We start from the raw sequence: 22,469 nt of genomic DNA, 5'->3' as shown, positions 1-22,469 counted from the left end.
AACAATCCACCGCAACACCTCGGCGTGCGTCTCGCTCCGGCTCCGTGGAAGTCGGGGGGGGGGGGGGGTTTCCAGCTCACGTTTACAGCCTGTGCTGCAGGACGAGTCTCACCCCATACAGAGACCTTGCAACAAAATCACCCCAGACCTGTCCTGCAAACTTGGGCTTTCTCGATTAGCAAAGTCTTTCATTCCAAACCACATGAGATACCGTCAGCCTCTTTAAAGGTTCAGATTTTGCAGGAAGCAAGCCTGTATTAAAACCAATCAGGAAAAAAATCTAATTCTTGCCGTTGCCAAAAATGCTCTCTAAACAGCGCATCAAATGTCATCAAGGCAGAGCTATTCCTGAATTTGAAGACAGCCTGTAACAGAAGACCTTAAGAGAGACCCGGCGTGCCCCTCGTCCCCAGCGGCGTTATGGAGAGGGCCAAGGGGATTTTCCGAGAACCGGACCGTGACGCGCACAATAAAACCAGCCACGGGCGTCGCATTCAGCGATCCCACGCGCGAATGGTGAGAACGCTGCAGGAAAATCAGTCGCCCTAAGAGTACCCTTACCATTCCAGTTATGGTAGTCCCAAGTGCAGAGCTTCAGTAATTTGAAGGTCAGCTAACTGGAAGGCCACACTGACTCTCCAATTTCTGCATTACAATTCTGCATTTAATGAGTGAAAAACTCTCCAGACAACAACAAACTCCGCTTTCACAGCATGACCCCCTGCTCCATAGCCAAAAGCACCACAAATACTATTGAAAAAGAAACAGAAGATAGCAATCCCAGGAGGATTTATAATCAAAACATATTTTTAATGATCCCATTCATTTCATTCATAACTTCATGGATATTTTGTTGGCATGAGGAACGCTGAGCACCCCAGTGCCATGGCAGACACAAAGACCTTCCAGAACCTGCTCCAGCATCACAATTCCCTGTTCCCAGCGCAACAGCGTCGGCAGCATTTAAGCATATGTATCAATTGTTTAATCTTAATATACGTGAATTTATCTGCTAGGGGTAGTAACAGGAAGGGAGACTGCAAACGCGTATATTTAATATTGTAAGAACATGCAAAGCTTAAATACAACACTTGTTCAGGGAAAAAATCCAGACTATGGCAAAAGGAATCGTCGCTGGGAGGACACTGCCTATCTGCCACTTCCTAGGCTGGCAGAAGCATGCAAATCACCACCGATATTTTTAAATCATATCTGTTTACAGATTTATACCGCGTACCCATCGCTCAGCATCCAGGCACACATACATCATTTGTCTACAAATCGGACTTTCAGTACATTCTTACTCCGGGGGTGCAGATCTTTACGAATCCCCCACCGTTCGCCAAGCAAAGGCCTGAGTAAATGGACGCCAGCAGTGACCGAGGACGGAGGGAAAGGGCAGAGAGGAGCATCACGCAGCGACGGCGCGGTGGGACACGGCCCGCAATCAGTTTGGGCCAAAAGCAGAGTTGTTTGGATGCTGAAAACACGGCATTTTACAGACGCTCTGATTAGCCTCCAGAATATCTCCTTCATATAGATTAGCTCAATGTGAATAATACTTACAATATTTGCCTCGCACCTTTTTCCTAGTAAACGGTAAATGGCCTTACACGCGGGGTTTGCACAAGTCTTCAGCCTCGCACATTTAAACACCGAGCCTCCCTCGTCCGTGCCGGGAGGGCGCGTACCGCTCTCCCTGGCCAACGCCACGGGCGCCATCCAAAACTGGGTGAGCGGACGTGGGCCTGCGCGGGGTTTAACGTCACCGGGCTGCACCTTCTGCTGGGCCACAGCAACAAGGTGAAGGTCACCGAAACCAGCAGCAGTCGAGGAAGAAAAGATCAAAAGAGAGTAATTACTTCTAAAACCGCTTTTGAAATGACATCGCACATACGTATAGTTGCACGCACGTCACGTCCATGGTTCCGCAGTTACAAAATTAACACACACATGTAAAATCCATCCACGCAGCACGTATCTTCCAGGCCCTTCTCCTGCAGACCTCTATTCACCCAAGTAATGCTACTGAAGTCAATGGAAATGCTCTTGTAAACAAGGACTTACAAGAACCCAACGTGACAATGATTTCAAAAGGAGTTTTGACTGTGCAATTGTTGCTGGATTAGGGTCTTCAGAAACACCGAGCTCGCTCTGAAGAGCACAGAATTCAAATCTGCGAAGTGCGGGGGCCTCCAGAGCGGATCCCGGGAAGCGCTGAAGGACACGCTCAGCCTTGAGTATGGGAACGGCTCCTGGGCTCCCCCCGAAGATGGGCAACACGCCTACGGAAGGGATGGAGCTCGGAAAAAAACCCAGGCTCTCCTCCCTCCCTTTTATAAGCCACTGACCTAAACTGAACCGTATCACATTGCTGCCTAAATTAACACAGAATAAACTGCGCAAGTACCTCGTTACATTAAAAAAAAGAGAGAAAAAAAAAAAGAAAGAAAAAAAAGGGGAAAAAAAAAAGAAAACCCACTTGGCAGACATGTTTTCTACAAAATAAGCCTATTTGGTGAAATTCTCATTTAAAATAATTGATTCAACAATAAAACAGCAGCATAGACCAGAAGCGCAAACAGCAGTATTTATCAATGGCACTTGCCCAGATAAGTAAAAGTTTGTAATAAATAGATCACCCATTACTTTGCTTATATAAATGCAAAACAGAGCAACAAAACAGAGCAACAATATAAAAGACAAATAAATGAGTTAGACACGGAGTCCGTGAGTTTAAGAAGTCTCCCCTGTATTTAATAAAGCATGATTTTTTTTTTTTTTAGAAACACTAACAGATCCCTTGCAGATAGTTTTTATCTTTATATTATTATATAAGACATTTTGTGTTTAAAGTGAACTATTGCTTCATCTAGGTGGCCCCTCTGCTGGGCATAGAAACTAGGTTGCGAACAAAATAAAAAATCACCATTGGAAATTACAAATCATACAACTTTAAAGCATTTTGATCTTTTTTTGTTTCCCCCTCAGTCCAAAGAGAGAAAGGATTGAATCGCTGGGAATGTAGAAGTCTGCGTTTTAGCGTAAATTTCTGTGCCTACGTAAAATAAAAAAGCAGCCAGCCGGAGTCACGGTTAGTTGAGAGACGAAGGAAAATATGCAATTATAGTTCATCCCATTCTATGAGCTCAGCAGGTGGAAAACATTTAAACGAGTGACTTGTCGGAACCAAACCTAATTCTTTGCTTCTAACCCAGGTCAAAGTCCTCTTGGAATGAGTGAGACTTTTGCTTTTGAAGAACTGAGCATTTGGGATTCTGCAATCGGTTATCATTAAAACATTAAATCTGACATTTCACAAGGTTCCAGTATTTTTTGTTTTGTTTCATTTTTCTCCAAGAAAATCTGTATGTATCTAGTGCAAAGTATTCTCCCCCGCTGCCCTTCAGAGAACTTCATATATAGCAAGTGCTATTAAACAGTTGACTTTGTATCAGCTCTAAAAAAGGATTAAAATTACTTTCATGACATTGAGGTTATGCTGTGTTCAAAACCACCCAATTGGGGGGGGGGGGGAAAGGAAAAATTACCTTTGGAGAATTAATTCAACTAAAAATGGATCAATTAAAAACCGTATCTTTGCAAGTTTTTTACATTTACAATACATTTTTGTTTATGCATAAAATAAGCATATCGAATACGTCGTCTCTTAGCACAGACCGAGAATAGGTTAAGATATTTAACAATTTGCTTAGTTTCCAATTTTGAAAGGTAACGCACAGCGTAACACGCTATTTCTCCTCCAACAACCGAGGCTGCGGATGGAAGGAAAGGCTGGAGCGTCACTGGCCGCTATCTGCACCGACACCAGGGTTTCCACTTCCACCCAAGCAACAGAGCTATACCGGATTATCAGTAGAGTGGATCCTTCTTTCTCAGGGCTGTTTTACCCAAGAGAATCCATTTAAAATTGCTTCAAACATCAAATGAAACACGAGTTATCTAAACATCAGATTTTCTAATTTTATTAAAAACGCACAAATTTTATCCAACATGTTTTCTTTCATACAGTGAATGGTCTAATATGCACTGGAGGTCACACAAGCTTAGGTTTATTAGAACAATAAAAGACATATGAGAAATTTAATATATAAAGAAAAAAGTAGCAGCTGTTGACTGCATATTTGACCATAAAATTTAAATATTTTGGACTTTTATTTTAAAGACACAAAAATAAAACCTGTGTGGGTCTATATAAGTCATATTAACAATTCCATGAATGTTCAACAGGACTAAAAATTAGCAAAGATGTTTGTTTTTTTTTTTTTTTTTAAACCTTGTAACACTTTTTAAACACCTTCTCGGGTTGCTGGTGCAAAGCACCTTACAGTATTTGTGCTATATATTTACTTTATTTGGCAACTGTCTGGGTTTCGTGGGTTTTTTTTTCTTTGCCTTCTGTAAACAACACCTTTTACAAACTAGCACAGTGAACCACAAGCCCTGCAATCTGTTAGAACATCTACAGAAAAGAAAATGAACTATTTTGGTTGGTTGCTCAAAATATTTTGCTTTTGAACAAGAGGTTCTAAAACAGGATTTATTAGTAAAACATTGAACTCCTGAATTTAACATTAGACGTAAACAGTTGACTGTTTTTAGTTCAATAGAGTCTTTTTGTTTAGCTTTTCTCTCTCTGTGAAGGTAGAATACTTTTTGTTTGTTTGCTTTTTTCAAGTCATTTTCGTTAGAGGTCTGGGTGGTGACCTTTGCTAGGATGAGGAGGTTTTGTACGTGTAGCTTTGTGAAGGTAGAAGAGTTGGTGCTGAGGGCTTAACATTTAGTATTTGCTATTTAGGAAAACAAAACAAAAACAAAGGAAAAAGAAAGTTGTCCCACCTGATAGTCAGCAGGCTGAAATGGCTGAAGCTAAAAAGAGTTTCTTGTTGTCGAACTTTCTGAGAGACAAAAATGAACAAACAAATTCATAATGCCAGAACCATCCTTAACCGGGAACGCTAGAGTTCTTGAAGCTTTTTTCCCCCTTTTCTTTGACCTTTCCTTCTTTCAATTATTAATTTTTTAAAATGAGAAGTTTCTAAGGATTGTGGCTCTTAGGATGACATCCAACAGGGTAATCAAACTTACGCCATCCTACGGTATGGCAGCACTTTACTGTACAGCTTCACCAGTTTCTTTGTCAATGGTACAAAAAAGTCCCCTTGCTTGTTTGATACAACCATAACCTGGAGATTGTCCTGGTCTAGAGCAAAGCTTGCCTTGGAGCGATTTGGATTCAGTTCGTTCCCAAGGTAATATTGTCTTAGGGCAGGAGAGATGTTATAGTTATTCATTTCTGTACACCGTAACAATAAGCAGACTAGATGATCATCACTTACTTAGACCCAGTTTGTTTTAAAGCTACCACACAGCCGCTTCATTCATTTCTGGTGGATGTGACAAGTGATTGCCGTAGTTAGCACCACCGTTGACGGATATCGAAGAAAATGGAGGACTGGGGCCAAAAACTTCTGCGGACATGGAGTGCAAGGACCCGGGCAGGTTGGGTTCGGGGCTGGGCGAGTCTCCGGGAGGGTGCGACATGATGTCAGTGAAGCGCTGAGCCTCACTGGAGGGGTGATGTCCGGGCAGGGGGTGATCCATGGCCCCCAGGGGAGTGCCTGACGGCCCCGAGGAGGGCACGAACGGGAGATCCACGGGTGTCTGAGCTTGAGATGAAGGAGGTCCTTGCGGGAAGAAATCGTAATTGCTTCCAGGGCCGTAATACTCGCTCTGATAATCTGGTGGACAAGGAGAGACAGAGGGAAGGTAACACACGCACGCAGGCGAAGCAACCGAGCAGAAAAGACACGAGCGTGCTTTCACGGCGGTGTGCCTCAAAATGTCACCCGGAGCCCGCTGAACCCGAGAGGTTTGGAAACGTGCACAGGGCCGAGACCGGGGACCCCCTTCCAGCAGAGCCCCCGGCCGGCAGCGGGGGCACCGAAACCACACGGCCGGGCCTGCCAAAACGCGTGGGTCCGGCAACGGCAGGGCAATGACCCCCGCCGGGCTCCGGGGGGCGAGCAAACCTCCCCCGGGGTGCGGCGGGGGGAACCCCGCCGGCTCGGCGCGCTGGCCCCGGTGCGAGCGGCGGGGAGCGGGCACGGCCCCGCGGGGGCACGAAGGCGAGGGGGCGTGGGAGCGTTACCCACCTCCGTAGAAGGAGAAGGGCCCGTTGGGGATGAGCTCCCCCGGCTCCAGGCGGTCCACCAGCGGCCGCATCCTGCGCGGGCTGCGGAAGAAGGCGTGCCGGCGGGCGCCCAGCGCGCTCAGCTGCTTCATGCGCCGCTCCTTGGAGCGCCGGTTCTGGAACCAGACCTGGGCGGGCGGCGGGAGAGGCACCGGTCACGGGAGCCGCGGTCGCGGGTGTCCCCGTCCCCCGTCCCCGCCTCCCGCCGTCTCTTTTGGGGGGTGAGGGCGGGCGGCCCCGACCCGGCGGCGGGAGCGGCCCCGATCCGGCGGCGGGGGCGGCCCCGACCCCCGCCTTACCAAGGGGGCCGAGCCCACGCGTGACGGCGGCCCGGGCGCTCCCCGCAGCTCGCCGGCTGCAGGTCAAGAATGATTGAGTTAATTCTTATTACCCTGACAAGATTACTCCTAATTACCCTCACACTGAGACTCTCCAATCTAACCTCGTCTTTAATGGTCCTTTAACCCCCCATTACCCCCAGCGCTGCGGGTTTATAAACCTTTTAATAATTCCAGCGCATTGTCATCCTTATTTATCCATTAACCCCTCACATTTATGGTTATTAATTTCGAGACCATTTACAGCTTCTTTAGGACTTTCTAAAACCAGCCCGCAGCTCTGCCCCTGCCCACCGGCCGGGGCTGGGGGGGGGCGGGGGGTGCTGGCCCCCCACCATCACGATTTCCAAGGACGGCGGGGCTTCCCGCGGCCCGCAGCGGGCTGGGCTCTGCCCGGTACCCGGTGCCCGGTGCCCCGGGGGGGCCGCGGTACCTGGATGACCCGCATGTTGAGGCCGGTCTCCTGCGCCAGCTGCTCCCTGATGTGCCGGGTGGGTTTGGGGGTGGCCGCGAAGGCGGCTTTCAGAGTCTCTAGCTGTTTGGCTTTGATGGTGGTGCGGGGTCCCCGCCGCTTGGCCCCCAGGTTCTGGTCGTCGTTTTCGTTGCTGCCCGTCTCCTTGTCGGAGACGTTGGCGCTTTCCGAGTCCTTGGCGTCGTCCTGGGAGGGGTCTTGGGAGTCGGGGGACAGGCTGGGGTCACTGCCGGTGGTGGCTGGGCGAGAGCAAAGCGGGTCACGCTGAGCCTGGGGGCGGCCGGGGGGGCGACAGCGACCGGGGGGGACGGGCCGCGGTACGGCCCGGGGAGAGGAGAGGTGCAGGGAGGAGAGAGAAGGGAGAGGAGAGAGAGAAGGGAGATGAAGAAGAAGGGAGAGGAGACGGGAAGGGAGAGGAGACGGGAAGGGACAGGAGACGGGAAGGGACAGGAGACGGGAAGGGACAGGAGAAAGAAGGGAGAGGAGAAAGAAGGGAGAGGAGAAAGAAGGGAGAGGAGAAGGGAAGGGAGAGGAGAAGGGAAGGGAGAGGAGAAGGGAAGGGAGAGGAGAAGGGAAGGGAGAGGAGAAGGGAAGGGAGAGGAAGAAGAAGGGAGAGGAAGAAGAAGGGAGAGGAGAAGGGAAGGGAGAGGGAAGAAGAAGGGAGAGGGAGGAAGGAGGAGAGCGGCTCTCACCCCGCAGAGAAGCCGGGGCTGAGCGCATCCCCGCATCGCATCGCGCCGGCCGCGCTCCCTCACCTGAATGCAGGCTGTTTTCTTTGGCAGTATTGCTGTTATTTAGGTAATCTTCTTTGCAGACAAACTTGTTTTCGTCTATGATGTAGAGCTCCTCGCCGGTGGAGAGTTGCTTGTTACACATCATACACGTAAAACAGTTCAAGTGGAACACTTTGCTCCGCGCCCTGCGGACCAGGTCGCTGGGGGAGATGCCCTGGGCACAGCCCGCGCACTTGGTCCCGAAACACCTGCGGAGAGAGCGCGGGCAGCGGTCAGCACCGCCCGCCCCGCCGCCGGGCCCCCGCGCCCCTCACCGCCGCCTCCGCTCGCCCCGGCGAGCCGCGCCGCTTGGCCACGCAAAATGACATGAAAGAAAGCAGCCCTCCACAGCCTTCCCAGCGAGCGAATGCCTGAAATGGTATCTTTAAAAAAAAAACGAAACCAAAAAACCAAAAAGACCCGATCTGGGCAGAGGACGAAGTGCTGAGGGATTAATTCAGCACCGGGGCTGCCTTGTCCAGGGCTCCCCCTCCGCGCCCCGACACACCGATTAACGGCACTCTAATGAACAGGAGGCAGAAATCCGTATATTAAGAATTATTCCTCGGCCACGGCCGCGCACCGTCCGGAGGAGCCGCCGATACCGGCTGGGCCGGCGCCGGGGAGCCGAGGCTCGGGGCCTCCAAGCGCTCCGCTCCGGCCGGGGCCGCCCCGCGGGGCTCCCGGCAGCCGGGCCCGGGGCTGCGCCGGCCCCTCTGCCCGGGGAGCGGCGGCGGCGGGGCTCGGGGCAGCGCTGGGCCGCCCGGGCGGTGCGGCCGGTCCGCCGGCGGGGGCGGGCGGGAAGGGCTCCGCGGCCACCCCCCGCCCCGAGCCGGCCCCTGCCGTTATCGCCGGTGTGCCCGGCCGGGCAGGGGCACCGGCGGCCCGCTCCCAGCCCGGGATTTACTGCGGTGCCGCCGCGGGCCGGGGCCCGCCGGGATGCGCGGGGGAAGCGGCGGCGAGCGAGCGTGGGTACCCGCTCCCCCCCAGCAATCGCCGGGGGTGTCGGGGGGTGGGGGGGGGACTCGCTGCCCTCCGGGGGGGCTTGGCTGGGTCTGACGGGCGGCGCTGGGCCCGCGGAGCCCCGCACCGGGCCTTCCCCGCCGGGGCGGCACCGGGCTCCGGGCGGGCTGGGAAGAACGCCGGGCTCCGGCCCGCGGATGGCCGCGGAAAGCCCCGCCGGGAAGCCCCGGCAACTGCCGCTGCTGCAGCGGCGGCGGGGTCGCCCCCGCTCCGCAGCACCGGGCCCGGGACGGCCCCCGCCCGGCCCGCACCGCCCCCGCTCCCGCTCCGCCGGTCGATAGTTTCGATGTAACTTTGGGGAACGGGAGCTCGGCCGGTGCCCGCGGAGAGCGGCCGGGCCTCGCCCTGCGGGCCCCGACGGGGCGCCCCTTCCCCGGGGCCGACCCCCGCCCGCCGCACCGGGAGCAGCACCACCGGGGCCGGGGGGGTTTGGTGTGCGCGGGGGGGAGGGGGAAGGGAAGAGGCGTTTGTGGGTCACACCAACAACGGGGGAAAACAACAACAACAACAACAAAAAAGGGAAAAAGGGAGATGAAAAATGGATGCAAAGGAGCTGCGGCTCCGGGCAGGGGGGTCCGGTACTTACCGAAAGAAGTCGTTTTTGCAGTAAAGCTTGCCTTCTCGCGAAAAGCATTTCTCTGTCAAATTGCATTTACATTCACAGCACTGAACACACTTCACATGCCAAGCCCTGTCCAGTACATTCAACAAAAACCGGTCCAAGATCGGCCTTTTGCAGCCTGCACAGTGAACCATTGTCTTTGGTTATTTCTGAGAGTGGGGGGTATTGGTTTCCCAGATGTCAAGCAAAAAAAAAAAAAAAATTAAAAACGGCAAAAAAATTTTAAAAGACGACAACACCGGCGTAGGTTTGCTTTTTTTTGTGTGTGTTTGTTTTAAAAGCCTTGGAGAAGTGAAGGAGGAGAAAAAGAAAGGGAGGAAGAAAAATCTTCGTTCGAGTGTCCTAGGAGGGATACACAGGAGAAACCACCCACTGCCCGAGGAGACCAGCGCTTCGACACAACCGCAGAATCCCGGCCGCTACCAACCACGACAGCAACAACAATAATAATAATAATAATAATAGTAACAATAAAACAACAACGACTATAAAGATCGGCGCTCATAAAAATTAAAAAACAACAATTAAAAAAAAAAACAACGCCAAAAAGCGAGCGTGATGAGTTTTTCTCAGGTCTGAGGTAGAGCAGTCAGGAGTCAAAGTGCTTTTCCCAAAGAGAAATCAAAGGAGGAAAAAAAAAATAAAAATAAAAATAACAAAAGGAGACATGGAGACCCGACAGCGGTCAGAAGGGCTTGGGCTGCTGCCGCGGCGACATGGCCCTACGCGCCGCGGAGCGGGCCGCCGTCCTTACGCGGGTTGGGGGGGACGCTCCGCAGCTCCTCGCTCCGTCCTCTCTCCTCTCTCTCTCCTCTCTCCCTCGACGTCCCGGCGGCACCGTCGCGCCCGGCTCCTACCTACCCCCGCGCACCGCCCTGCGCGCTACCCGCGGCGGCCGGCCGCGTCCCCGCCGAGCCGGCGCGGCATCTCCCGGCGCTGCCGGCTTTTGTTCCGCCTCCCGCGGCAGGGGCAGGGGCAGCGGGCCGGGCCGGCGGCGGAGGGCAGGGCAGGGCAGGGCAGGGCAGGGCGGAGAGCGGCGCTGCCCGCGCCGTCCCGGCAGCGCAGGGCGCACCGCATGTTCCCGGCAGCCCCGCGGCCGCAGCCTTATGCACCGCGCCCAGACGTCACCGCTCGCCCCGGCCAATCGCCGCCGCCGCCGCCGTCCCCCGACCGCCCCCCCCCGTCCGTCCCCGTTCCCCCCCCCCCCCAGCTCCGCGCCGCCGCCGGACGGGGCGTCCGCGCCCCTTTATAGAGCCGCCGGGGCGAGGCCGCCCGCCTCCGCCCGCACCCGGCCCGCACCGCGGAGGGACGGACGGCCCGCTGCCGCTCGGGCCCGGCCGAGGCGCGCCCTGCAGCGGGTAGGTGTGCGGGTGCGCGGGCTGAGGCGGCGGCGGCGGCGGGGGGGGGGTGGTGGTGGTGGTGGTGGTGGTGGTGGTGGTGGGGATCGGCACCCCCCCGTTGGGGTCTGGCACCCCCCGTTGGGGTCCGGTACCCCCCGTTGGGGTCTGGCACCCCCACAGGGTTACTCATCCGTTATAGGGAGCCACCGACCGGTTCCCGCCGCCGAGCAGCGGAACGGTTCGTTTGGGAATAAGCGGCGTTAAACGAGTTCCCGGTTTAACGTGGGTTTCCCCCGTGATAAAAGGCGGGCCCCGAGGGCGCGGGGCGCGGAGCCTCCCGCCGGGCGCTGCGCTGCGCCTCGCCGAGGGAAAACCCGCGACGGCTCGACTTTACCGGGAGAAAAGGTGCGGAAAGGCCGGGACGGCGGCCCGGGGCGCTCCGACGGGCCCGGGCGGGGCCGCGCCGGCGGGGTAGGGGGCTGCGGGCCCCGCTGCCGCCCGGCCGCCGCGGGCAGAGCGAAGCCTCCGGTAACTTCGCAGCGATTCCGTTGCTCGCAGCGCCCGTCTGGGGCCGATCGGCACCGGCCGCCGCTGATGTACTTTTTATTTCTTTTTTTTTTTTTAGCAAATAAAAATGCATTTGCTTTTACCTTCCAGGGGCTCGGTCGGTCGCCGGGGCGGTTAGGAAGGACGTGATTTCCCTTCCCTTCGCGCTTTGCTGCCCGGCGGGAGCTGCCGCTCCGGGGAGGTGTCGCCGCCCGGGCCCCGGTTCCCCGCCGGCCCCTCCGCGGCGGAGCCCCCGCTCTCACCTTCCCCGCGGGCTGATTGATCTGCTGGCGGGGAATTAGGAGGGCAACGGCGGATTAATTGACCTGAGGGTGCCCAAGGGTTACACACACGGCTGCGGGCGCGGCGGGGCGCGCACCTTCCGTGGCCGCGGCCGTCCCGGGAGCCCGCAGCATCCCCCGCCTCCCCGCGCCCTTCCCCACAGTCCGCGCTCTCTTTCACGTCTGTTTTCCTCGTCCTTGAGGGGAGACAAAAAAAAAAAAAAAAAGTGGGGGAGGGAGAAATTGGAAAATAAAAAGGCAGGAAAATGGCAGGAAAATCCGCTCGGCGCCCTGCCCGCCGCTCCGGCCCGGGGGCGGACGGGGCCGGCGGGGGTGCGGAGCCTGCCCGGGCCGGGAGAGCCTGCGGGGCAGCTCCCGGGCCGAGGCATGGCCTCGGTGCTCCTGCGGGGGTTTAAAAGCGCCGGGGCTGCGTCCGCGATTTGCTCTCTCCCCTCCCCAGGTCTCCCTGTGCCCCCGGGTCGGAGCCGGCCATCACCGCCCCGTCGGGGCCGCGCACCGGGGCGCGCAGGGCTCTCCGCGTCCCTGCCCAGCTGTTGGGTTTGCTTTGCCTCCGCTTGCGGGGATCAATAGAGCCCCGGGCACCCCCCGCCCGCCCGGTCCCCCCGCATATGGGCCGCTTCTCATGCGGAGCGGAGGGGCCGGGGCGGCCCCGCTCCGCCGCCCGGGAAGGCGACAGCTGTGGGCTGCCGTCAGGGGACCGCTTCCCTTTGACTGCGGGCCCCAAGTGACATGTGTTGGTGGGGATGAATGAGGGGAAGGAGATGAGCATCTTATGTCCATCAAGCACCAGTTTTTCACAGCGATTTTTTTTTTTCTTTTCCCCCCTTTCCCAGGCGTTAGCGAAAGCATCTGGTTATCCCCTGCCCCCTCCCGCCCCGCCGGCTCCGCGCAGGGCCCGGGGACGCCGAGGCGGGGACAGACCCGCTGTGCCCCCCCTCCTTCCCCGGGCAGCGGGGGGGAGCGGACCCCGCCGGCCCTGGGTCCCCGCCGGCCCCGGGTCCCCGCCGCTCCGGGCAGCGCTGATTTCGCGGCGGGGCTCCCCGCCCGCCCGGGCACACGCAAATCCCTCCGAAACCCCGCTCCGGAGAGGCAGCAAGCGCAGACCGAGGGGGGGCTGCTCCCCCCGGGGCGGTGGGGACCGTGGGGTGCCCTGGATCCGCCTCGCCTCCCCCCCCGGGGGGACTCGGACTCAGCGCAGGCGTTTGGGAGGGGGAAAACGCCAGCGCTGTTTCCAGCAGGCTCCGAAAAGAAAAACTCGCCGAGCCCGGCCTCCCACGGGCCTCCTCTGCCCCGCGGGACAGGCGTGTCCCGGCGTGGGGCACCCACGGAGCCTGCGGGGAGGGGGGAAATAATCCCCCCCCGGCCACGGGGCTGGCGGGCAGGGCAGCACCCGGCCTGCCGCCGCCCCTCCGAGGGCAAATGCGACCAGGTTGGGTTTTTTTTTGTTTTCCATTGTATTTTGCGATTCGCCCGGGCCCGTTCCCGGCCGGGCCCAAGCCCCCAGCCCCCGCGGCGGGCGGGGCCGAGGCCCCCCGTACCCGGGGAGAGCCGGCCGGGCCGTTTCGGAGCCGAGCAACCCCGCCCGGCCTCGGTGCTGAAAAAGAGGGAAATTAGAAGAGTAAAAAAAAAAATAAATCTAATACAGAAGAGAAAAAAAAAAAAGGTCCCTTTCAGGCGAGTTTGAATTTGCATTTTATTGGTGTCGTTCCTGTCTTTTTAGTTAAACATCACCCTGTTTATCATCAGCCTTTCTACACCGCTGCGCTCGGTAATGGGATTTCTCTCTCCTTTACGGGGCACTGGTGCCGTACAGAAGCGGAGGCCGTCCGGGGCTGCGGGCAGAGCTCCGGGGGCCGCGGCCGGTGCGGGGCGGTGCGGTGCATCCCCCATCCCCAGCCGCTCCATCCCCCGGAGCGGAGCCGAGGAAGAAACTTCCCTCCCGCCTGGGCACGGACACTTTCTTTGCCGTGTCCGCCCCCCGGTAGCACGAAGCTTTCCCTTTTTCCCCGTTATTTTAAAATTATTTTTTAAATTTTCTTTTCTCAACGTTTCACAACGCCCGCGCCCGGGATGGCTGATGCTACCGGGCTTTGAGCGACCGGCGGAGCCATCAGAAATACGTCGCGAAGTCGCTTCGTCCCCGCGGCCCGGCAGCATCCCCAGACGGGGGGGAGGCAGCTCCGAGCCCCCCCTCCCCCGGCTCCGACCCCTCCGCATCCCGGCTTAACGATGCCCGGGACGGCGGCGGGCGCGGCGGGTCGGAGCGGCCCCCGCCGCCGTCCCGGGCATCGCTGGGGGTGGGACAGCAAGGGGACACCTTCCCCCCCAAACTTTCCCCCGTAGGAAAAGCGCCTCCGCCTGATTAAATATATATGCGGCTAATGCACTAAACAAATATTGAAGTTAAGATGTAATTAAGCCTGTAGAACATCCCCGCGCAATAAACCCGTTGCTGGACAGGATCCATCGCCAGGTTTGTTTTAAAGGAGCTTGGGAAAAAAAAAAATAATCTTTAAATTATGTATTAGAAGTTCCCAGTTTATTCTGCCACACTCGGGTCGATGCTGAGGGTAAACACGCCCGGGCGGTCCCGCACCGTGTCCCCCCCTCCCCGGCTCCGCTCGCTTTTCCCTTCTCCTATTTATTTTTCGGCCCCCCTCCCCCCTGATTAGCCCTCCCGGGTTTCCTTCCACGTCGCTAAATGTTGTCGCTTACACTCAAAGCTCATGCATTGTTTATGGGAAATATAGTTAATAAATAATTACAAATCCGAGGTGTGCGTGCGTTTGACTGAGAGCTGCCGGCGGAGACGGGAGAGAGCCCGGGAGGGGTCGGCGGGGGCCGGGGGGGTCCGAGCCCACCCGGGAGCGGGTCCCGGGGGGGCAGCGGGGGGGGGGGGGGGGAGGTCCGCCGTGGCCGGCCGCGGGTCGGGGCGAGCCCGGCGGGGGAGCCCGGGTGTGTGAGGGCTGAAGGGGGGGGATTCTTCACGTTGTTAAAGAGAGAAAGGGCAGATAAAAGACGAATAAAAGAGAAAAGAAAGAAAAGTAAAGAGGTGGCGGGGGCGGGGGGAGACTATAAAAAAAGAGGGTGAAACAAACCCCAGGAGGATGCCCCGATCCCGGCTCATCCATCTTCATTGTCTCCGTGTGTGCAAAAGCAACTCCAGTATAAGGAAAAGCCACTATCAAAGCCATGGCTTTATTTTATATCCTATAGATCAGGAGGGAGGCAAAGCTTTATTTTCGCCCAGAGACAGATATTTTATTTCTCTCTTACGGTTTTATGTGTGAGAGATGTCAAAAAGGTAAAATAGATTGCTAATGCATAGGCAAAACGAAGCTGTTTTGGCATGCTCTGTGTCATGAGGTCTCCCAGGGAGAGCAGGCTGGGGATTTAGGGCTGATGGGAGACTCTGGGGGATTTCTGCTAAAACATCTCTCTCCATAAATTCAGCCGCGTGGTCAGCTCGATAGGGAGAAGGAGTTTTAAAGGGGAAGAGTTGGAGCGCGGCGGGAAGGCGCGGCGGAGCGGGGACCCCCGGCCCCGGCCCCGGGGGGCTCCCTGCCTTCCCCCCGCGGAGCCGGCGGCACAGAGCGCCCCGGGCTCGTCCCGCCCTGCCTGTGGGCACCCATCACCCCCAGCAGCCCCGCTCCAGCGCACTCCTCCCCCCATTTCACCCCCCCACCCCCCCAAACCAGGCGGCCGCCCCCGACGGCCGGTCCAAGCCCATCGGCGGGGGCCGGAGCCGCAGCCCCGCCGCCGGCGCAGCTCGCTGCTCCGATTCTGCCTCGCCGCCGAACCCCGGCAGCGGATTTGCAAGGACCTTTTTGCAAAGTTAAAATATATCTCCCCAAGCTGCAACAATTTTCATACTTTTTGACCTCGGGGATTTACTTAGCACGTTAAGTTCAAGGCTCAGAAGCCCAAGGCTATTACTCATTTAGGCACTCCCACCACCAACACTTTTCACCACATATTTTATCATTTGACTTCCTGGCTTAAATTCATGTTATGGCAAATAATGGATGGTAATACTTTCCCCCTTCCCCATGTTAATTGTCTTGTCTGACAACCTCCGCATTTGAAATGATTTAAAGCAAACAACGGTGCAGCGAGACCAGGAGACAAACCGGCACAAAACATCTGCAGGAACCCTGCAGCTCCGGCTCTTCCCTGGCAAGTTGGTGGCTGGATCCGGGGCCCGGATCCAGAGCACAGCCAGGCCCCCCCCGAAAGCAGCGCCCACCTCTTGCTGGGGTTTTTGGGGTGCTAAGGCAGCTTCTCCCCAGCCCCCTGCAGCCCCCAGGGCGCCGTGCAGCCGCGCTCGGCCCTGCCCCGGGCCCCGCCGGTTTTGCTGCCCGAAATACCGCTCTTCTTGAGGTGGCTGAAATGGGGAAACAAAACAGAGTGCTATTTGCAAATTAAAAAAAGCAAGGTGTAGTTGATTAGCAAATTAATTATTTCAGTACCCCCAGGATTATATTGTTTTTCTAAGTTCTGTGGGCCTGTGTAATTTACTAATTTCACAGTCACTGAACTTCCCTGGGAGTGAGAGTCAATCTCAGCCACCTATCTCACACGTACACGCGATTTTGTGCCGAGGCAGCGGGGCTGTCGGCAGTGTCGGAGGGAAGAGGGTGCCCAGACCTTCCCCCCTGCTCCCGCTGCTGACCTGCTGCGTGCCTCTGCGCAAATTCTTTGTTTTTCTTGTTTCTGAGGGTGGACACTACCTTCCTACCCAGCAAGAACATATCTCCCTGCTTAGAAAGGAGGAACTGCACGGACTTTCCTCTACCGAGCACTGTCACTGGCTTCCCGTACACGTACAGAAAAAGGGCTGCTGCATTATTTGTCCTTTACAAGCAGCTGGAGAAGAAGGTTCCCGATGTCAGAGGTCTTTTGGCATCAGCAGAATGTCAGCTTTTGGTGTCTGACATCACCGTCACGCAGAGCGTTTGAGAAAAATAATCGAAATCAAAACAAATAGGACTATCCCAATAAAATATAGGGATAATACGCCTACACTGGTGGGAAGCCAGCACTGCCCTCTGCCTACCTGCTGCAGATGCAGGAGCAGATCTTGGTTCGGGCTGATAAAACAGCATCACCTGGACCAGGCACCACAGCACCACAAACTTCCCTCGCCGCTTGCTAAAATGAATCCAGAGCTCCTGGCTGTATTTATATCTGTCTGCTCAGTCCCAACCTCTGATTCTATATATAGATTCTGTAATTTGATACCACGGTACTATATAATATCCTATGTCACACCCTATTTATATAGGCTTCTATTTTAAGGCTTCTGACAGGACGTGGAGGCTCTGGCCAGCGTGCCCTTCTTTCTCCCTGCTTTATCATACGCCCATAAATTGAGGCAGCTGGGTTTATGCAGTTTGAGCCCAACAAAGTGCTGGGTGCCTGCAGCCCAGTACAACATTTTGCCTGCCTGGGCCAGGTGGGCAAGAGCCAGGTAAAAGGCAGGCGCGGCGTGGGAGCCCGTGGCTCAAAGTGCTCGCGCGCCCCTGCACGGCAAGCGTGGAGGCAATTAAAGAGGTCCCTGGCACACGCCAGACAGGGCTTGTTAGCACTGCACAGCACTGCGCTGCTCGTGACACCTGAGCTACTAATTGAGGATCTGAGTCTATAGGGTCACCACTGCACTGGCACGAAATGGGAGCATTGCAGTAAGGAGATGTGGCCAAACATGTTAATTTATAAAAAAATGCATTTTTAAAACCCCTGTTACCTTCTCTTTCTTTGTATAGCAGTGAGTGATGTTCTAAGTTTGGCTGTACACATATACAGCTTATTTCACCAGTATAGCAAGGGTGTGGGATGCCCAGCCACAACCCCATTACTCTGAAATGCATCAATATACCATTTTCAAGAGGATAAAAAAAACCAGATCATTTTGTTCTAGAATGTGAAGTTTCACTCGTTTCAAATAATTTTTCCAGGAGAAGCCCGGGGTAGCGCTCAGTCCCCGCAAGGGTCCTGCCTGACGATGCCCTGCTGTCCTCTGCTGCGCTCCAGGACAGGTCCCTCGGGCAGGGCAGAGCCACACACCGGCATTAACCAAGGACCAAATCTCCATGCTCAGAAGCTCACTTTAAAAACCCCACATTAGTTCTGAAAAAATCATTCCTCAGTGTCATCATTGCTCATATTCCAGCTGGGCATGGAGATCCTCGCCAGAACCGCTGTGCCGGTGGGGCAGCGTGAGAGGGCAGAGGGCAGGGAGCAGCTCCTCGAGGGTCACCCAGAGACGGGCGCAACCCAAATCTCCCAGCTCCCACGCAGATACGCTGCACCCTGCAGACTCCATCACCCCTCAGCTCCCTTCCTTATCGTGTTGCCCGGTGGATAGGGACTCTCCCCACTCCAGACCCCCTCTGCGTTGCCCTCCTCAGGGCCGCTGCAGAGGGCTGGATGAGGCTCCGGAGTCAGGAAGCATCGGAGGGGCCGTCTTGCTCCGCAGGGCATCGCCTGCGCTGGAAACGCAGTCCCACGACAGCATTATCACTCCAAAGTGGCAAAAATGTCATGCGAAAGGCTGCTCACCTCTGGCTTTGTGGTGCCACAGTCTGAACTGGTCTTTTTCCCGTTTGGTGCTTTGAACGCATGGTTATTTGTTGAACTCCTGGCAGCAGGCTGTTAACATCGCACATTACAACTTCTCACGCCAGCTGCCCCCAGAAGCACGCGCGCACGGTGCTACATAACCAGAATAACTGATCAGCCAGCTGGGGAGACATCGCCCCGCTCCTCTCCTTGCTGATGGCCTTTCATAACTTGTTACTGAGTTTGTCACTCACGAGTTACCGGGCACCGAGAAGTTCATATCAGCCCGGTCCCTGTGTTCTCTTCTCATGTCTCTGTATCCACAGGTGTGGCTCCGGAGAGCAGAGGCCAATGCACCCAACCCCGAACCAGCGCAGCCACGAAGGCACGGGAGCTTGTGTTGCTTACAGACAAGTAAACCTTGTTTCAGATGGAGAGTCCCTTATTTATCCACGCTTCCTTCGGGAGCAACCCCAAACCCTAGTGCACAATTTTACGAAGTATGTTTCTCCCGCCTGTGAAATTACACCGTTCTCACTGATAACAATTATCCGAAGGAGCTTTCTGTGGTGATCTGCCTCGTGCTGGGAGCACGGCGATGTCGTGTGCATATGAAAATGGAAACTGCCTGAGATGGTCAGACTCAGAAACTCTGAGTCTGCAGAATTCCCTACCAATGTGTTTTTTCAGTTGTTGAAATAAAATCTTCATTGCTGTAATTAGTTAATATTTGTAAAGCCTATAAGATTCCAGAATAAATGTTAATGATAATGAAGACGGCTGGTGAGAAGACATCACTCCTAATGATGTACGATTTATTTCCTTAAGGGTGTGCTAATAAACAAAACTCATTTTTAAAATCTGCCACATTTATTCCACATATGCTCTCAGATCAAATAAGTTACTCTAACCACAGCATGGTCTTCCTCTTCTCCCCTCTCTGAAATCTCTCATTAACACTCGCTGTGCGGGGCTGTTGATGACAAGGACAAGCACCCAGCCAGCACCCTAGATATTAAAACCTGTCGCCCTCGGTCCTGGCCTGACAGCCTGCCCGCTGCCAGCCGGCGGGGCCTCCCAAAGGCCACTTAACCTCTGCGAAGAAGCTTGGGCGTTTGTCCTCGTCCTGACCCGAGCTTTGCAGGTACTCCCTGGACAGATCTCCGAGTCCTGGATCAATGGCATATTCTCAAACCAACCTAAACCCACACCAAATTTTATGTCCGTAGGCTGTTATCATTTCTCTTGTAAAACCAGAGAAAGCTGCCCCAAAGCTCGTGAAGGAAAGGGTCAGCCTGCAGCGTTTGTAGCAGCTCCGTCACCGTGGCGTCTGTGCACAAGGTAAAATGCAGCGGGAGAGCGGAGCCGGGCTGCGTGCCGACCGAGCTCTGCGGGCGCCTGCCGTGCACTGCGCATAATCTCTGCTCACTGCCGTTCCCTCGGATGTCTTTACGCAAAATCAATAAGGTGTTAATTTGAAACAAATCTTTTCTGCATACCTGCAGGAGATTATGTCCCCTGCACAAGGAAGCACGCAGAAAGGGACCCTTCCCACCTCCGGCCGCAGGCTGGACAAGCAAACACGCAGAGCAGGGTCCTCTGGTTGCCCCAGTGTTTGAGGAACGGTTTAGGGCTGTGTGTGCTCTGGAAAGATGATTTCCCACCGTAGCTTTTAAAACCCCAGATGAATATTCTACAGGGCTAGTGCTTCACACGGGAGGGAAATGCCATTTCCAAATACCGACGCGGTTTTCATTCCCCTATTTGTATTCAAATACTTTCATACGTAAGATACTGACTTGTTTAGCTTTAAAAATTACGATGGAAAAGCTTTTGCATACCTCCAGTGTACACAGCACCACCACGAGCAGCTGTGCCAGCGGGCAGGGTGGCAATACTTGTCACCGGACATGGACAGGGACAGTCATGTTCAGGGACCTGATGCTGTCCCGGCACACTCCAGGACACCGGGGTGGGACCTGGGATAACTCCTGTGCCGCTGCAGAGCCCCGGGAGGTGAACGTGTATCGCCTCCGCTCTCCAGAGGAAAAGCGAGTGGAGGTAGGCACCAATAAAGCATCCTGACCCTTCAGTTTTGTGTGGGAATCCCTCTCTCGGACACCCCGGGATCGTGCCGGGGCTGTGCCTGGTGCTTGGTGCCCGGCCGGACACGCGCTGTCCCCAGACGGATGCGTCCGTGGAGCCAGGCTGCTGCTCGCTGTGATGCTGCTCACACAACATGCTGTAATAAACTACCAGTGTGTCAAATTTGGAGAGAAAGAGGAGGGAGAATGTTTGAAAACAGCAGTTTGAGAATTAGCAGAAACCACCCTTTTCCTTGGGTAAATCCCCTCCGCCGAGGGCCAGGTTGTGCCAGGGAAGGGCACGAGGCCGGGCCAGGTCACCCCTGGGGTGCAGCCGCCTTTAGAGCCCAGACCCAGGGTAGGAGAATGTGAAAATTGCTGCTTCTTGCCCCACGCATCTTGAAAATACACATTTTTCTTATGACTACTACAGCCAGAAAATCCATCTTTGCAGGTGTGTGCCCAGCTGCCTGCTGAATCCGTCCAGGCTACGGGGTCTCTGGGCAGGGACCCCCTGTACACTGGGGCTTGGAGACCAAATTATTCAGCCCCACTAACGCTATGGTCATCAGCAGCGACACACAACACGATGTAAAACTGCAGCTAGGCATGGAAACAGGAGAAGGAAACGTGCGGGTCCAGCGAGGAGAAGGGTGAGAAACACCTTTTACAGGGAAAAGCGAGGATGGATGCGGGGCTTCTTCGCAGGGTGGAGGGCAAAATGCCACCGCGTGACGGACGAGCCCGTCGCACCCCCGTCTGACAGTGCAGCACACGCAACACGGGAACGATGAAACGTTTCTTTTAAATAAAGAATTTCCAAGACAAAGAATAAAAAATAATCTACAACAGGAAGGCATTTGAAAAACCTGTGCATCTTTTACTGCACTTATTTGTTCCTGCTTTTTTTTTGTGTCTAAAAAATCAACTCCTGAATTTCAGATGAAAACAAAAAAATATAGTTAAAACATCTATGAAATGGTCATACAAGAGAAATATATGCATTAGATGTTAAGCCTTCTATCAGAGAGCTCAGCTGGACTTTTTTTTTTTTAAATTTGCAAAATATAATTAAATTGGTGTTGGTAAAAAAAAAAAAAAAGAAAAAAAGATAGCCCAGTCCAAACCCTTATAAGGATATTTCAGACATGCTGAGGTTCCTTTTCCATAAATGTTAAGCAGACATCTGTAAACATAATTGGAATTTACTGCACACGTGAATAACTGCATATAAATTAGCCTGTATCATTGGGGTTTAAGAAAGGGCTGCAGGTCCCCCCCCTTGTCGATAAGACGCCGGCATTTCCAGCGCACATCCCAGCTCAATTCCAAATGTCAATTTTCTACATTTTAATTTTTTTTTTTTTTTGCATAGCTGTTGCCTTGTTACATTTATCATAAAGCCTCTATAGATGAGACGTTCTGCTGAATTTTGTACACTTCCAGGTTTGTTTACCAGGCTGATAGTTATTCTTTTGGAAAATGCAGAGTGGTATTGTCAGGGATTGCTTAATATTAATGATGGAGACCTGGGCATCTGAGGGAGCTGAACGAGCGCAACTTCGTTTCAGCATTCCTCATTTTTTTCCATATTTTTCCCCCCTTCCTTTTCTTCTCCCTGCCTTCTCCTTTGTCATGGGCAGGCCCGCACGAGGCATGGAGCCCTCTTGCCCTAGGCCTGCAGGGACCTGAGGCCAGATCCTGCTCCTTGTCAAGTCAATAGGAAAATGTCCAACTTCTATGGCTCAGGATCAAGCTTTTAAGCACCCGCTTAACTTTATGCCCGAGGGCTGAGAAGTCCCAGTGAAGCCACAGTGAAGCCTGTGCACCTCGATGAGGGCTGAAACTCAGCAGAGGAAGGAGCCTCCTCCTCCTCATTTCCTTCTCCATCCTTCTGTGCCCATCCAGGCCCAGTGGAGAGTTGCGAATTCTCTGCCCGGAGCACAGGGGAGGGCAGGAGGGGCACGGGCAGCCTGCGCAGCCTTGGGTGAGTCCGGCGGGAAGAGAGGTGTCCAGATACATATAATTCAGCTAAAACGAGGATTACTTCAGATTTGCATTCAGTCAGTCAGGAGCAGGATTTACACAGAGCCCCATCATGTAAAAGCACGATTTTACGCAGATTCAATGAAAACAAAGGTTTGCACCCACTTTCAGAGACACCCAGCTTATATCGGCCCAGCTTTAGCCAGTG

At 54.8% G+C, this 22,469-nt stretch overlaps 2 protein-coding genes across 3 annotated transcripts; one reads left to right on the top strand and one right to left on the bottom strand.

The window, feature by feature from the left end:
* Window positions 1-3,970: 3,970 nt before the first annotated feature.
* LHX1 (LIM homeobox 1) lies at window positions 3,971-10,506 on the bottom strand. The gene is made up of 5 exons (XM_087752131.1): window positions 9,407-10,506; window positions 7,780-8,006; window positions 6,986-7,263; window positions 6,177-6,342; window positions 3,971-5,762 (listed from the first exon to the last, which is right to left on the bottom strand). The coding sequence occupies exons 1-5, from the start codon at window positions 9,574-9,576 to the stop codon at window positions 5,383-5,385; spliced, it is 1,221 nt and encodes a 406-aa protein (XP_087608257.1). The 5' UTR covers window positions 9,577-10,506; the 3' UTR covers window positions 3,971-5,382.
* A 198-nt stretch (window positions 10,507-10,704) lies between these two features.
* LOC148056322 (uncharacterized) lies at window positions 10,705-14,331 on the top strand. 2 transcript variants are annotated; one of them, XM_087751827.1, is made up of 3 exons: window positions 10,705-10,800; window positions 10,982-11,187; window positions 11,440-14,331. In XM_087751827.1, exon 3 carries the CDS (start codon window positions 12,403-12,405, stop codon window positions 13,312-13,314), a length of 912 nt encoding a protein of 303 aa, XP_087607953.1. In that variant the 5' UTR covers window positions 10,705-10,800; window positions 10,982-11,187; window positions 11,440-12,402; the 3' UTR covers window positions 13,315-14,331. The 2 variants fall into 2 exon arrangements, with proteins under 2 accessions (XP_087607953.1, XP_087607954.1); XM_087751828.1 differs by lacking the exon at window positions 10,982-11,187 and having other exon boundaries at window positions 10,731-10,800.
* The last annotated feature ends 8,138 nt before the right edge of the window (window positions 14,332-22,469 follow it).

This window comes from Nipponia nippon, unplaced genomic scaffold (assembly GCF_047370975.1).
Source record: "Nipponia nippon isolate SJK-2023a ecotype South Korea unplaced genomic scaffold, ASM4737097v1 scaffold_15, whole genome shotgun sequence".
Classification (NCBI taxonomy): Eukaryota; Metazoa; Chordata; class Aves; order Pelecaniformes; family Threskiornithidae; genus Nipponia; species Nipponia nippon.
Note: the sequence above shows the minus strand (reverse complement) of the source record. Positions and strands in the feature narration are given on the sequence as shown.

Excerpts from the sequence above, each read along its gene's own strand:
- LHX1 (XM_087752131.1), bottom strand. The coding sequence starts at position 9,576 with ATGGTTCACTGTGCAGGCTGCAAAAGGCCGATCTTGGACCGGTTTTTG. Across the intron at positions 8,007-9,406 it reads TGCAAAAACGACTTCTTTCG|GTGTTTCGGGACCAAGTGCG; the intron begins GTAAGTACCGGA and ends CTCTCTCCGCAG. Across the intron at positions 5,763-6,176 it reads GCCCTTCTCCTTCTACGGAG|ATTATCAGAGCGAGTATTAC; the intron begins GTGGGTAACGCT and ends CTTGTCCACCAG.
- LOC148056322 (XM_087751827.1), top strand. The coding sequence starts at position 12,403 with ATGTCCATCAAGCACCAGTTTTTCACAGCGATTTTTTTTTTTCTTTTC.